The 16265-nt window shown below is 46.6% G+C and overlaps 1 protein-coding gene across 15 annotated transcripts in view; it reads left to right on the forward strand.

The window, feature by feature from the left end:
* The window catches only part of EVL (Enah/Vasp-like), a 581837-nt gene that overhangs the window by 250215 nt on the left and 315357 nt on the right, over window positions 1-16265 (forward strand). For all 15 annotated transcript variants that reach the window (XM_086937797.1, XM_086937801.1, XM_086937804.1 and 12 more), the window contains exon 2: window positions 15432-15600. In XM_086937797.1, the coding sequence (XP_086793923.1) occupies window positions 15432-15600 (169 nt within the window). The remainder of the gene's footprint in view (window positions 1-15431; window positions 15601-16265) is intronic.

Raw genomic sequence — 16265 nt, forward strand, 5'->3', positions numbered from 1 at the left:
TGCGCCTTCCCCCTTGCCCCAGGTCGAGGATCAAGTCTCAGAGGAGGCTGACCTACAGGAATTGAGGGAAACTGAGCCTAGGGAGTTCGAACTTGATCAAGTTGAATTCTTGGGCTCAGGGGGACCCTCAAGGGAAGACCTGGGGAAGGACCAGTTAGACTGCCCTTCTCTTGAACCCCTCAGACAGCAGGCTGCTGCTGAGGCTGCTGGGAACGCCACAGGTACCCACAAGGTATACTGGGAAGATGGACTCCTGTACACTGAGTCAAGAGACCCCAAGCCTGGCATGACCAGGAGGCTGGTCGTCCCCTTGTCTCAGCGTGGTTTCCTACTTACCTTGGCCCACGAGATTCCCTTAGCAGGTCACTTAGGCCAGACGAAAACGTGGGACAGGCTTGTCTCACACTTTCACTGGCCTCACATGAACGAAGATACCAAGGAGTTTTGCCGCTCCTGTGTCACTTGCCAAGCCAGTGGTAAGTCAGGTGGCACGACAAAGGCCCCCCTTATACCAATGCCTGTGGTGGGGGTGCCCTTTGAACGGGTAGGGATCGACATTGTCGGTCCCATGGAACCACCGACAGCATCAGGGCACAAGTTTATACTGGTGGTAGTGGATCATGCCACCAGGTATCCTGAAGCTATTCCCCTTAGGACCACTACAGCACCTGTTGTGGCAAGAGCCCTAGTTGGAGTATTCTCCAGAGTGGGCTTCCCTAAGGAGGTCGTCTCCGACAGAGGTGCAAACTTTATGTCGAGCTACTTAACTGCTATGTGGAAGGAATGTGGTGTCAACTACAAGTTCACTACACCCTATCATCCACAATGCAATGGGCTTGTTGAGAGATTCAACAGGACCCTAAAAGGGATGATTCATGGACTACCGGAAAAGCTTCGGCGTAGATGGGACGTCCTGATCCCCTGCCTCTTGTTCGCCTACAGAGAAGTCCCACAGAAGGGGGTTGGCTACAGCCCTTTCGAACTTCTGTACGGGCATCCTGTAAGAGGACCCCTGTGTTTGGTGAAAGAAGGATGGGAGAGACCTCTCAAAAAGCCTGCAGCCAACATAGTGGACTATGTGCTTGGCCTCCGCTCGCGGATGGCTGAATACATGGAGAAGGCATCCGAAAACCTTAAGGCCAGCCAAGAACTCCAAAAAGCTTGGCATGACCAAAAGGCTGTCTTGACTGTTTACCAGCCCGGACAGAAGGTGTGGGTGTTGGAGCCAGTGGCCCCAGCAGCACTCAAGGACAAATGGTCCGGGCCCCACACCATCCTGGAGAAAAAGGGAGAGGTCACCTACCTGGTCGACCTAGGAACTCCCCGGAGCCCCCACAGGGTGCTTCATGTCAACAGGCTAAAAGCCTATGTCGACAGGAAGGACATGAGTTTGCTCATGGCCCTAGATGAGGGACAGGAAGAGGAGAGTGACCCTCTCCCCGACCTGCTCACTCAGAATCCTGACGATGGCTCGGTAGATGGTGTTGTCTTTTGTGGCAGCCTCTCCGAACATCAGCAGAGCGACTGTAAACAGGTTCTTCAGTCGTTCCGACATATGTTTTCTCTGACACCCAGTCAGACCGATTGGTGCACCCATGAGGTCGACACTGGTGACAGCTTGCCCGTAAAGAGTAAAATCTACAGGCAGCCTGATCACGTTAGAGACTGCATCAAAAGTGAAGTGCAGAAAATGTTGGAGCTGGGAGTCATTGAACCCTCGGATAGCCCTTGGGCTAGTCCCGTAGTTCTAGTGCCGAAACCTCACACCCAGGGTGGTAAGAGAGAGATGAGGTTTTGCGTAGACTACAGGGGTCTCAATGCAGTCACTAAGACTGACGCCCACCCAATACCAAGGGCAGACGAGCTTATCGATAGATTGGCTTCGGCCAACTACTTAAGTACGTTTGACCTGACAGCTGGGTATTGGCAAATCAGGTTAGCTGAGGACGCCAAGCCTAAAACCGCATTTTCGACCCCTGGTGGGCATTATCAGTTCGTGGTGATGCCCTTTGGTCTGAAAAATGCACCTGCCACCTTCCAACGGTTGGTGAATCACGTCCTTACTGGGCTGGATGACTTCTGTGCGGCGTATCTTGACGATATTGCTGTCTTTAGCTCCACCTGGGAGGATCACCTGGTCCACCTGCGGAAGACGTTAGAGGCACTGCAAGCAGCAGGTCTCACTATCAAGGCCACCAAGTGCCAGATAGGGCAGACACAGGTTGTATACCTGGGCCACCTTGTAGGTGGAGGCCAGGTTCAGCCACTGGAGAGCAAGATACAGTCAATCAGGGACTGGGCTCCTCCAACCACCCAGACTCAAGTTTGAGCTTTCTTGGGCCTGACTGGTTACTACAGGAAGTTTGTCAGGAACTATGGTTCCATCGTGACACCATTAAATGAACTGACAAGTAAGAAAATGCCAAAAAAGGTTCAGTGGACAGCGAGCTGTCAAAAAGCATTCGATGACCTAAAGCAGGCCATGTGCACGGCGCCTATCCTCAAGAGTCCGGACTACTCCAAACCATTCATTGTCCAAACAGATGCTTCTGAGTTGGGTGTGGGAGCTGTTCTTTCTCAACTGAATTTTGATGGTCAAGACCAGCCCATTGCTTTTATAAGCAGAAGGCTGACCCCTAGAGAGAAGAATTGGTCAGCTATTGAGAGGGAGGCCTTTGCTGTGGTTTGGGCCCTGAAGAAGCCCGGGCCATACTTGTTTGGCACTCACTTCAAGATTCAGACCGACCATAAGCCCCTCTTGTGGCTAAATCAGATGAAGGGTGAAAACCCCAAACTGCTTAGGTGGTCCATTTCCCTACAGGGGATGGACTTCACAGTGGAACATAGACCTGGTACTGATCATGGCAATGCCGATGGGCTCTCCAGATATTTCCACTTAGAACAAGAAGACTCACCTGGTCAAGGTTAGCTAGTTGTTCCGACGTTTGGGGGGGGGGTCATGTAGGAGAGTAGGGTCTGCAATCCTATGATCACCCAGATTTTTTGCTTTTGTTTCACTGGTTTACGACTTTCTCTGGCTGTGGGCCTGCCAATCAGACCCACAGCCCGGCTGTTCTCTTTCTAAATTACGAGATGTACCCTAGGTGCATTTACCAATTGGTACTGGGCCACCTTATCAGACCCTGTAACTCAGGGCATAGGCGTACCCAGGGCCACCAGGGGCTGCAGCATGTATTATGCCACCCCTGGCTGGCCTCCTAAATTTGACACAACTGGCTGCATGACAGCTGGGGCGAAGTCGTGTAATCACCCTTTGCTTTAGGTATAGTAGTTCTATATCTAACCCTACAATGGACACCCGAGTTCCTATCAGTCACTCCTATGGCAGGCCTTGACAATCCTGAAGGCAGAGTGCATGGGCTCGTGTGAACTGTGTTCTGGCACGAGCCGAGCCGGTTGCAGCTTGCGGAGAAAAGACCCAATGGCTGTTCCATGATAACGCGTACCACATCGGTAACTTCGGTGTCGCGTTATCAAGACATGTCGAGTAAGGTGTCATACGAATCGGGGTGCTGCCCTCTCACCAACCCTGGCGACGAGGTTAGAATTCCGCCCTTCTAGAGGGACACGACATGTACGTAACTGTGAACCCCGGTTAAAGTTAACGAAAGCCTCAGCTCCACAACATGGATGCTGCCACCACAGACACGAGTCTGACCTCCTGCTGCTGGGAGCCCTTCCAGCGAGGAGCGCTTGGACAAAGGGTTTCCTGTCGAGGGCGGTGTTCGCACCGTCCCAGACAGGGTTTGTGTATTCTGGGTAGGTAGGGCTTTTGCGAGAAGGTGACTGCGGAGTGGCACCCCGGTGCTCACTACGCATCTGCCGGTTAGAACCAGTTCCAGGGGCGACAGCCCTGGCCTGGGGAAAGTCCGGCAGGGGAGAGGGGTGTAACTACCCCCCTTCCTGGTCCCACCCTTAGGGCAGGACCTAGTCATGTACCCACCCCTTTCTTTAGGATAAAGGCCGGAGCGGGGACCCTTCCAAATTAGATCATCTTTGATTCAAGAACTACTTTCTACGAAAGGACATTCAAGACTCTTCTCAAGATTTCTCCCTTGTGGCTAAGGAGTAGTCACCCTGCATCAGCGGGCACCATCTAAGAACTCTGCGGTTTGCTGTAAGTCCTTCCTCAAGGAATCCGACGGCCCAGCTCGACGAGAACCGGCTTCCCTGGCACCTCTGACCTCTACCCACGTCATCAGCTCAGCTGTGATCTGTGGGTGCGACGAGACCTCGAGGGACCGGCCATCATCAGAACCTGCACGCTCTTAAAAACCAGCACGACCATCGAGGTAACTCTCTGGTGAGTGCTCTGGGGTCCGAGAAGCCCCGACCCTGAGCCGCTCCAGCACCGAAGTGCAGTCTCCCAGCATCTCCACGATCTGCGTGGGGCCCTTCTGCTCGCTGCTCAGCACGTTGTCTGGTCACTAGCCGCTGGCTTGTGCCCTTCTGTGACGACATCCGAGAATCATCACTGCCGGTCTGGTTGCTCCAGACTGGCCCTTGCTTCCATCTTTTCGAGAAGCACCCCGGACCCTCCTGGTCCACCCAAGACGCCGACAGCGCCATCCTTCGTGGGACAGCTCGCACCTCCACCGTGGTCGCCGACAACGCCTCCTGGTCCGTGAGACTGCAGAGCCTAGCGTCGCCCACTCACCTAGTCGAGGTGACGGCCAACCGGTGCCTTCCTGGTACCCTCTGACTACTGGCTAGTAGTACGAACTTGGTCCCCTCTGCTTTCAGGTATCAACACTCTCTGATCCAGGCTTGGATCCCTACGAACTATTCAGCACTGGTCGCCGGCCAGCAACTCCTTTTCTTCCGGCTCCTGGCTCGTCAGCGAAGACCCCGACGCCTGTAAGACTTGTGCAGCCGCAGCCCTCGTGGCTAGGTAACTCGGCATTTCGGTGCCTGCATAACCTCCTTACTCTAGGGTCCTGAGTCCCTCGCTTCCGACTTGCCTTATCGGGTCCGCCCGAGATCTTAATCTTTCCGTGTCCTCAGACACTTGTTTAAACGTGCACTTGAAGTATTTGCTAAAGAGATTTGGTTTGTGCTTAGTACCCTGTCCTCATAAAGAGTACAGGGCTGTTGTGATTCTTAATAAATATATTGTTTATTTTCATAACACTTGTGTGGTGTCCTTTCACTGGGTGTTCAAGGGGTACATGTGTGGTAAACAGCTGGCTTAACGCGCCCTCTCGAGTCTTTAGCCTTAGACTGCTCGTATCCACGCTACTAGGATAGCTGGTCTATAGGTTGACTTACAACCAAACACCATAAGGGTCGTTGGAACGATACATAGCGGTCGCTAGAATAGCGAACGTTGCATATCGGGCCAACTTCTCACAGCTTCCATGAATGTATGAGTGCAATATCTGGTTGGATGTCCTCCAATTGTTTAAAGCCTAACTTCAACAAGACCGAGGTCTTAAAGTTCAGGAATAATCCACAGGTGTGGACACCGGAGTGGTGGCCGGAAGATCTGGGCCTCTGCCCTATACCCACTAAGAAGGCCAAAAACCTTGGGGTATTAGTGGATAACAAACTCACAATAGGGGATCAAGTAAGCTTGGTGACCTCAGCCCGCTTTATGATTCTTAGAATCATGAGGAAAATTAAGATCTTCCTGCCCGAGAGCAATCTCAAGACAGTGGTCATGGTCCTCATAACATCGCGTTTGGACTATTGTAACAGACTACATTTGAACATACAAAAACAACATATGAATAGGCTCCAATTAGTCCAAAACGCAGCGGCCAGGCTGCTGTCCGGAACACCCAAATTTGTTTCCGTGAAAGGAGAGCTTAAGAAGCTACACTGGCTTTCAATAAAACAAAGAACCCGCTTTAAGGCACTCTGTATAGTTTTTAAAGCCATTAATGGTATTGGCCCGGAGTTTCTTAGGCAAAAGTTTCACTGGTACGTTCCTGGGAGAACGCTACGATCCACCAGTGCCAAAAAAGTGCAAGTCTCCATGTCAAAAAAAGTAAACTGGGGAGGCAGGAGTTTCACTCATTGTGCCTTGAGAGATTGGAATGAGCTCCGCTTTTTCCTCAAAACCGCCCCGGATCTCCTCACGTTCCAGAAAGGCCTGAAAACATGGCTCTCTTCGCAGTAGCACTTTTTCAGCTTCCCAGGCAAACCAGTACTTAGCGCTAGGACAGCCAAGGGTAATTGCACGCTCTAAAAGTGCAAATAACATAACGTATCATAAAATGACATTGAATAAAATAAGTGAACACAAAAGGGACCCCCTGCTGCCTCATTAAATTCACTACCATCAGCAAGGGCCCCACATTTCTTTCCGCCCACGCCCAGGGCGCTATCTTGGCAAAGGCCGGCCCTGCTTGCATTGCATTTTGCTTTCCACTACAGTCTGTCGTATGTGTTGTTTTGTTGCCAGTATACTGGTGAGGCCTAGAAGAAATAATGATTTTTTCTGCACTGTTGAAAAGTTTCCCGTAAATCGTGGGAGCTCAGTGTGGTGGATGGGACATTACGGCCAGAGATGCCAACTTTGGAAACTGGGGAGCCAGTTTTGAGTCCCGGCGTTGACTCAGCATCCTGTGATTATGGCCTAATCACTCAATCTCCCAGTAACAAAAAAATAATAATGATTCTGACCGTGTGTAATGTAAATGGTGCTTATGTAAAGCGCTTCATTGCCCTTATACCGATCTTTTCCGCGCTGCATAAAACCGCAAGAAAGGAAAAACTTTAGTTAACTTCAGAATAACGTGTGTGGATGTTCTGGTCCAAACCTGTTCCCAGACGTCCAGAAAGAGAGCTTTTGTTCCTGAAGCCGGATATGACATCCTGAGACAGTACCGAATAGTAATATTTGGCTCCTCTTTTCCTACACTACAGAATCGCTATTTTGTTGCAAGTAAAAGTAAGTGTCGGTTTCTTTACACTGAATGTTATTCTTTTGCAACACTGTTCTAAATTTAGAATGAAACAACTTGCAGGATGACTTTTTTTTGGTGATCATCCAATACTGCCCCCGTGTGGCAGACACATGGAGTTGTTAATCTGAAATGTGTGTTTTTCAAAGTTTTGCTACACTTGGCAGGGAGAGGGGGAGCAGAAATACTTGTGGCAATAGGTTACCATTATATACTGTTAATTGCAGAAGTTTTGCGTTTCTATGAGCTGTAAATGTTTTGGATCACGATGGGCAGAGCCTCTTAAATACTGGATGCCTCTGAAATCTCTGCCACGCTTTCTCAGCCAAAAATACCGAAGAGCTACTGCTAAGATCATTCTGCGGTGCATGTTTTACAGCGCAAATCTAGCTGCAGGAATAAAGATGTGGTATACAAAGTGTGTATGTACTGTTGGATTTCCTGATTTATCCTGAGACTAGAGGCCACGCCAGTGAGAATCCATACTTTTAGGAAGTAACATTTAACATAACACTGGAAGGGTGGCATGATTTAGCAATCTTCAGTGTTGGACTGCCTTACAGGCAGCCTGGCACTGCCCGATGGCTAGACTGAAAGGGTCAGTGGGTGGATCGTTTTTTATAGGTCCTCTTCGACGTGAGGGGACCAAAAATCCGCCCTCAGACCGGTCCTTTCAAGCTGGCCCATCTGTCTGTGCTAGATTGCCTGAAGGGCCAGTCCAACACTAGCCACCTGGTACAAGCGCAGGGCTTTAAGTGGGCCGGGTTCTGCCGGTGATGAGACCGGTCCCTATCGGGCTCTCCATTTTTTTCCCTCACCCTCAGGGTGAAAACAAATCTTAACCCTGCAGCAGTGCCACCCTGCACTGGGCTGTAACTCCAAAGAGACTCATGGTTCTGTCACAGTCTCATTGTTACAGCACTGAAGCATTTTTAATATTGAATACAACGAAGCCATAGTTGTTATTTATTTTATGCAACTAACATCCATTGACAACACCAATAGTCCTAACTTGTTGTAGGTGTAATGTTACTTGTTGTATAATATATCTGAAAGCAATGACAGAAGCAGCAAAATAGCAGTCAGGCGGCACACTATGGTAAGCACAGATATTTAGCATAAATGTGTTAAGCCACTTTCCTAATTACATCAGCCACGCCCCCTTCAGAGCCCTCCCACTTAAAGATCTGTACAAGCGGATGAAGGTGACAGGGTATGCAATGCAGGGTCGAAATGGAGAAGAAAATAGGCCCAGGCACCAAAATAAACATTGCTGACTTTTATTAACTGAGGGGTTTAAAAGTGTCCCACATTTGTAAAGAGAGAAACTTCATTTTCAAAAACTTGCTGTCTCTGAGGAGCAGAGAACTGCAGGTATTTGTGCATTGCTGCGGGCAGCGTGAGAACTAAATAGAAATTAAAAGTAGCAGTGAAATTCATGATCATCCTTCCCTATTACCTAGATAAAAACATTGGCACATCTCTGCCCGTTTATTTGCAAAGTGTGATCGGACCGTATGCTGCATGCGTTGAGATAACAGCCTCCTCAGCCTGTGCAGTGCTACTTGCTACTGTCGCCTAGTCTTTATTTGAAGATGTTTACAACACCGGCCCACACACAGCCACAAAAGGGGCCCACACACAGCCACAAAACATGCCCACACCATTGCCCTGCCAGACTGGCCACCTGGCATTGCGGGATTGCCCTGCGGACCAGCCTGACCTTCAGGCCCGGACGGGCCGTTGCGGGCACCGGGCAATCCCCCGGTTTGCCGCAAGGGTGGGGGACGGTTTTGGGCCCAGGGGGCCGTTTTTGTTACAGGGCCGTTTTTGCAGCATAGCTGCAAAAGCGGCCCTGTAACAAAATTGGCCGAAAACTGGCCCGACAAAGAGCTCGGTCGCACTCCCAGGGGGCCGGCCGAGCACTTTGCCAGGCCCGGTTTTGGTTCTCAGTCCGGCCCTGCTGACCTTCATACAATGGTGACGTGCAGGGGCCACAATGGTGCTGCCAGGAAGTTGTCGACAGTAAGGTTAGAGGCGCACATTCTCAGGAATTTTGACTCTTCTGAATTGAATCAATAATGACATCCGTCGGTAGTGCCTTATCCAATAACCTTGGAGTGTAGACTAAACCGACTAGCTGCAAGAGTTTTTCTTTGTATAATTTTTGTAGTTTAAATTTTTACTTTACGTTGGTTAGCAGAGCTTTTCGACTGGGTATTATGGAGACTTTGGACCTCATTTAGAGGTTAAGGGTGAATGGCCATCTGCCAAAAATAGGCAAATGTTCAGTCCGCCATCTTCTCCATTCTCCTACCTCAACTGGAGGTGGATGAACCAATTAGTTTCCGGTGGTGTAGCAGCAGTTTTACCACCGCAGCAGTGATGCAAGTCCTTGTGGTAACAAACAGGTAAAATAGCAAGTTTCATCCATGAGCTGGCAGAAAATTATTTTTGTTCTCAGAAACAAACCCATACTTCAAAACAAACACATAACAGTGTGGATGTCATTGCATTCTTATTGGCTCAACCCACGCTGTATTTTTATCTAATGTGCTAGAGCACATTCAATGGAAAGTCCTCATAGTTATATCAAGAAACTTAGTTACTAAGATCTAAATCACCTCCTTTGTCATAATGATTTTGTAGGGTGTGCTGCAGGGCTTAAAGATGATAACATTGCACCTGGATATGATATGAGCGAATTCCCATTGACCCTCAATAATGCGAGTGACTGCTTGCGGCAACATTTTTACAGCTTCCAGCCTTTTCTGTAATAAGAGCTATTTTTGTTTAATGAAAATCATGTCAAGATTAGTGATAGTGACCACATCAGACAAGATTACATTAGTGGCCATTAGTGACCACCCCATGGAAGACTGCCTTTGGTGATTACCTCCATGCATCAGACGGGGTTACCAGTTGTAATGCAAAAAGATTTTTATCAATTTGGAATGCCTCTAAATGGGTAATACATAACATCCATAACTGCAATGCCACGTTCTCAAATATTATAATAAGAGTAATAAGGCACCCCAATGCCATATGATTTATTGCTCAAATTTCACCAAACATCAGCGTCGAGTTCTGACAATACACACATTTTAATCTTGAATACAGGTTTTTCAAGCTTGGTGAGCAAAAGCCTGTAATTTAGTAGGCTGTGATGCACATATGGGAGCTACTTTGTTGCTCAATAGCTTCCAGTAGCTCACAAGCTACTTGTTAGAGGAGCTTGGCGGGCAGGGCCTGGATTGCAAGCAAGGACATTCTGTTTAGTTGTGATGAAATTCAGGTAGACAATTGACGGCCATCACTTTGTAACTGAGAGGCAGGATTTGAAGTAGTAGATGCCATTAACGCCAAGATCTTCAATTACATTTGGGTGTCATGTGTATGCAGAAGTTGATTCTGTCACTGCAGCCACAGGGCATTTACGCGGATGATGACGATCATAATGGAGAGAATGACTTGCTGCTGCACCATATACATGACCTGTATTTTAAGGCCCAAATAGGGGCCTGTTGTTCTGATAGCATGTGAATCAGATTCGGAGTTTCTGGAATTACTTGTACAATTACTGTTATGCAAGAGTTTATTACTATTTATAGGGGGCTTTAATGGCAGGGCAGGACTGGGAACTGCAGCTTTTGTTACTGGGGTCTGATACTGCAGCACCAAAGTAACAAAATCAGCCCCCACCACTGCAAAACTGACCCCCACCCTTCCAGCCTCCCGGGGAAACACCTGATGCCCTCTATGGACAACCCCGACCTATGTAATGGTATGGAATGTGGGGTTTTATAGCTCGCTAATCACCTGTGAGTGTATCCAGGTACTCTGTAGCAAGTGTGTGGGGTCAGCCCTGCAGGCTTACTCGAATAGCCAGGTCTTTAGCTTCTTGCTCTATTATGGCCATGATTGGCCGAATAATGTTTTGTGAGTGATTTTCTTGTGGGAGTTCATTCAATGCTTTAGGGGTTAGGACCGAAGCGGCCCCCTGCTCTGCTTTTGTAATGGAATAGAGGCCAAGGTCTTTGCTTAAGGGGTGGTGGGTCATTAGCTGAGAATGCTTTTCTATAAAAAAAAGAAGTAGGCTCTGGCATGTTCAGAGGGCTAAAGGGAGCTCCACTGTGAGAGGGAGGCGCAGACCCTGTTTATCATGTGGGTGGATGAGTATTCTTGGAAATGCTTTATGTGCTCATCTCTGGGGTGGATGTCAAGGCTACTTAGAAAGAGGATGTTACAAGTTAGCTGTGTTCCCAGAAGGCTGTGCGCATCTATCCTGCGCCCAGCGCTCTCTGGAAGCGCGCATCCTGCCACCGAGAGACCGCACCAGCACCACTGGTCTCATAATTAAAGTTTGAAGTATTCCAGTTCTTCTTAGTGTGATGTATTTGCTCATGTGTGCTGCAGACTGTGAGCTCCACATGGGCAATAGATTTAAAACACGGACTTTAACCTCGCTCTAAAGTCCCTGACAACACAAGGGATGATCACAAGAGGCAGTTTTAAAGAATCGAACTGTCACCTCAAATGCAGCGCAAGGGACCTAATTCACAGGCATGGGATACGGATGTCAGCGTTTATTAAGAGCAGCTCAAATGGCAAAGATGATAATGAGAACAAAAAGGGCTTGTAGCCAAGAGTATTAGCTGCTACCCTGAGAGAGTGGTTTCTAGTTCTATCAAGTAGCTTGCAATTTCTATCTGCCAACCAGTCATATTCTCTGGGGATATAGCTAGGCGGTTGTGATATTTAAATTATGGCACTGTACTTTGTGTAATTTCTGGCATTTCGCATTATGCGAAATTACGCCATCCTGCCACATTGCCTAATTATGCAATCTTCCCAGCAAAATGTACCATGAGTGCACTGGAAAAATGCAGATGGCCATAACACGAGTGGCTGTTGCTTGGACCACTTGTGGTTTTTTTTGCTACTTTCTTTTAAACTCCGAATGTGTCCTCCCAACAAAAATTGATGCAAGGGCACATTTTATCCTAAAATATAGTGCTACCAACAGAGAAGCATTTCATGTAATTACTTTTGCGTAAGCAACTTATGTGACTTTGGCACATGCCCTGACATACCTTTAAGGCACTGAAAGAGAAGTGGTGTTGCTGCTTATTTTATTTCTGTAGAAGAAGAACACTAGAATTTTTGTTCCCTTTACTCTAGTATTTTATCCATTCATGGTAGTTTCTTTCCGTCTCTCCATCTACAGGGCACGGGAGGACGATAAAAGCCCTCCAATCATACCATTTGAATTTGACCCTAATGGTCACGATGACCCACCAACGGTATATAGGCAACATGATAGCATAGCCTGAGTCAGGCTCAAAAGTTCTGCATTTGGTCAAATCAGTAACAGACCTGCTACGGCACGCTCTACAATGTTCATTCCATGCAGTCTGATAATAGGTTTCAGGTCTTGGCAGTCACCGAAACATGATTAAAGGACCACTTTAGGGCTAGTGTTTAGACGTTGTTTTCAAATAACCACTCAGTAATTTTCGTGAAGCTGGTAGGATATCAGGGGGCATAGAGCTCCTCATCCCCTGGCCCTGCCACTGGTGCAATCCTCTCTGTCTCTATAGCTGTAAGCATTTGTTTGAATGTTATTTCTTTTATTAGTTGCTGGTTTGTTCCATGCTGGTAGGCAGATGGTGCACACATGTAATCAAAGACCTCTGCAGACAGTACAATGCTGTGCATGGTCCACAGAAGCTTAATCGTTCAATTTCACAAAGGGAAATTGTGCTCCTCTGGGACCCAGATCAAGGTTCAGAAGTAATCAGCTCAAAGATGGGTACAGCCAGCTGATTTAGCGGCATAGTATGCAGCAGAAACGGGGAGATATATAAATACAATAGTGGATAAAATGGCAGGCAATGTTTGGTAGTGCATTAAAGAGGCACAAGGTGGATTTAAGACTATGTAGCGTTGGTATTCGGGCCACAGGCATTTAATTGCAATGGACGGAGCTTTGGGCACCTGTACTCATCCTTTTACAAATGGGACAGAGGAGGAGTTCCTCAGAAGGTACAGAGGAGGAAGACAACAGGAGATAAGGATTGGAAAGTCAGCGAAAGCAGCCAAACTAGGAACAGAGGGCAGCTGAAGATGTGAGGTGGAATAACATTTAGGGTAAAAACAGAAACATGAGTAAGAGCCAAAAGAGAAAAATGGAGAGCGCTGCAAACGCTAGAAACACTGTTTTCATACGTGACATCGAAGTGTTGTCCGCTTTGAACTTTTGTCAGGGCTACATGGTTTCAGCTCATTTCTAAAGTTGCTTGGTTCGTCCCAGAATATCAAGTAATTTATGCAACAAAGTTGGCAACACTAGTTACTACTCTTTAATTTTCTTGCTATGTACCCACACCTTTCAAAACCATTAAGACTTGCTTTATATACTAAGATTAAGTTCAATAAATTCTGTAATCATGTCATTGCTTTGTTTTAGGCGTGAGACTCAATTTTTAGCTAAAAAACAAGCTTTATTTAGTTTCCATGTGCCCAGAAATTCCTACACTTCATGCAAGTAAATGGGGAAATTAATTTCCTCCATTTGTGATCTAAATCTTTCTTTTGTGTATTCCCAAATGTTTCCATGTATGATGCTCTAAAGTGGAATATAACTTTTAGATGTGTATGTTGCACAGGTGTATGAAACATAAAACACATATATTAAATGTTGGTGTGGCAAGACCTTTTTTCAAAAATAAACTCACATTTGTAACTCAAAAAATGTGAATATACACTTTCTTCTTGTAAGCACAAATATGTTACTTTACACGCTGCCTCTTTAAAGAGGTCACTGTAGCGATCCTCTTCGGAAAAGCTAATTCCATCTAGTTTAATAATTGGTGGCCCAGCAGGCTTGGCCGTACCCCCAGTCCGAAGAGAGCAGCTAAAATATTTTGCAGCATTAATGATAACTCTCTCGCCATGAAAGATCAAGCAAATTACAGTTGTATGTGGGACATGTTATGGAATTCTGTGTGTTACGAAGAATCTTTTACTTTGTCGGAAGATCATCATTCTGGATCTAATTACTAGCAGGCTTGATTATGGTAATACCCTCTATGTGCCCATGGCTGATTTATTTGTCTTCAGAACATTCAGAATACCACCACCCATATGATCTGTGACCTTTCCCCGAGAACCCCATCACATCCCACTCAGAGGCTGCTCCACTGGTTGCCGTTCCATTAATGCGCCACCTTCAAGCCCCTTTGTCTTGTGCCCTGGGCCCTTGACGCTTTAGGTCCTTTTTATCTTAGCTCTTTTTATAAACCTGCTAGGGCCCTACAATCTGCAAATCAAACTCTAGTGCATACTAGGTGTATTGGCCTTACTAGGACCGGAAGCAGTTTGGTTTTTGAGTGAGTTTTGCGCTTTATAAATCCACAAAGCACACCAAAACCTAACTAAAGATAACATAACCCAAACCATCCTTCATCATAAAGAGGCACACTCAACAGCACGGGTAAACTAGTTTTATATTTTCAAGATTTATTCAACTAAAATCCTATCCTGGTGCACACAGTATGACTAATAACTATTATGAAAAAAATATAGTGCCAATGATACTTGTCTGGAGGCAGAGCATTAGAAAATATTATAGCATTATGACAACATTAGAAAGCTTTCTTTTCATAAGTATCCCCTTCCCCGTATCCCCTTCACCACCCTCCCCAGGCTAACTAAGCTAAATGAAGGACCAAAAGAGGTATTTTGAAGTTTCATATATGGTTCACACACATATATTTTTTCTTAACAATAGAAATAATCTTCAGTGAATAAACAGAAGCTGCCTCTCTTGTCTCTGCATCGAAGCAGCTATGTCCTTGAATTTGGGAGATCAGCTGTGCGGAGGATTGAATGTGCCTCCCTCTTGTCTTCATCTGGGAAAGGTGTTTGTGGCTACTTCACTTTGAAACGAGCAGTGCGGGCCTGATTCAAAAAGAGCCCCCGCAGTCGCGGTGGAGGCTTTGCAGTTGTGTTGCACCACAATGAGTAAGTCCAGTGTAGAGATACCGCCAACAGTGGCAAGACTCCGCCATGACGGCAGAGCCTCAGCCATGACTGCGGAGGGTCTTTGTGAATCGGGCCCTACACTGATAAATTCAGCTGAAAAATGCCCACATTGCCACCATGTGGTGTAATTCCATAAATACGTGCTGATGTTTAGAAATAAGGTGTAATTCCATAAATACGTGCTGATGTTTAAAAATAAGTGCTGGTGCCGAGCACAGCAAAACACCAGCACAAATTAAGCACTGTTTGTTACTTTCCTTGTTCAGAAGGCAAAGGATCATGTATAATGTCGTGTACATCATAAAGTGATGTGTAATAAAAGTGAAGAATTGCAATGTTGTACCATACTTAATTGTGCACTCTGGGTAGAAATGTAAGCCCTGTGCTTTGTAGGGGTGTTCTGCTCCCTTTAATTGTGTATTTTCATAAGCTCTTATGTTCTGCTTTATCCTTCAGTGAACAAAGTATCTGCCAAGCCCGGGCCTCAGTGATGGTCTATGACGATACGAGTAAGAAATGGGTGCCAATAAAACCTGGACAGCAAGGGTTCAGCAGGATCAACATTTATCACAACACCACCAATAACACCTTCAGAGTAGTAGGAGTCAAACTGCAAGACCAGCAGGTGAGAACTCGCACCCAGCGTTTGTTTTTATAACATATCTACCTAGAGCGCTAACAATGTTCATATAGTTTACCGTATTCTGATGAATGTGTTTTCCTATCATTTCGAAGTTTGCACTATAACTGATGCTTTCATTTGCTGATCGAGTGTTTCCTGCTGACATTGGAAGAGAAGAAGAGGCGGGGCTGTGGTTCTTTAGATGCAGCAGATCTAGTTCAGGTCAATCTGATAATCGCCATACAGAAAATCTCAATCTTAGACAATGTGTGGAAAAAGAGGTACAGTGAGGCTCCAATGCACCTTTGTCCATCATCCCCTATGCATTTCCCACAATGCCTTTTTTCATGCCACTACTTGTGACTCTGCACCCTCCAGTGTCCCTTTTGCTGACCCATTTCTTTATCCCAGCACCTCTACCCATTTGTCCCACCGAGATGAAGCAGGCCGATAGGCAGGGCACAACTCCTAAAAAATAAAAATAGTTGGGGGACTAATTAACATAATCACTTTGCAATGATGTTACATTCCTTCACAGGATGTGATGTCACATTAAGTAATGTCATTGCTCTATCAAATCCTTTATGTTTTAAGGAAATTGCTTATTTCATTTCTCGCTATGTCCAAGCCTTTGACAGTTATTCAAGCTTCATCAAGGCAAAGCCTGC

This window comes from Lissotriton vulgaris, chromosome 9 (assembly GCF_964263255.1).
Source record: "Lissotriton vulgaris chromosome 9, aLisVul1.2, whole genome shotgun sequence".
Taxonomy (NCBI): Eukaryota; Metazoa; Chordata; class Amphibia; order Caudata; family Salamandridae; genus Lissotriton; species Lissotriton vulgaris.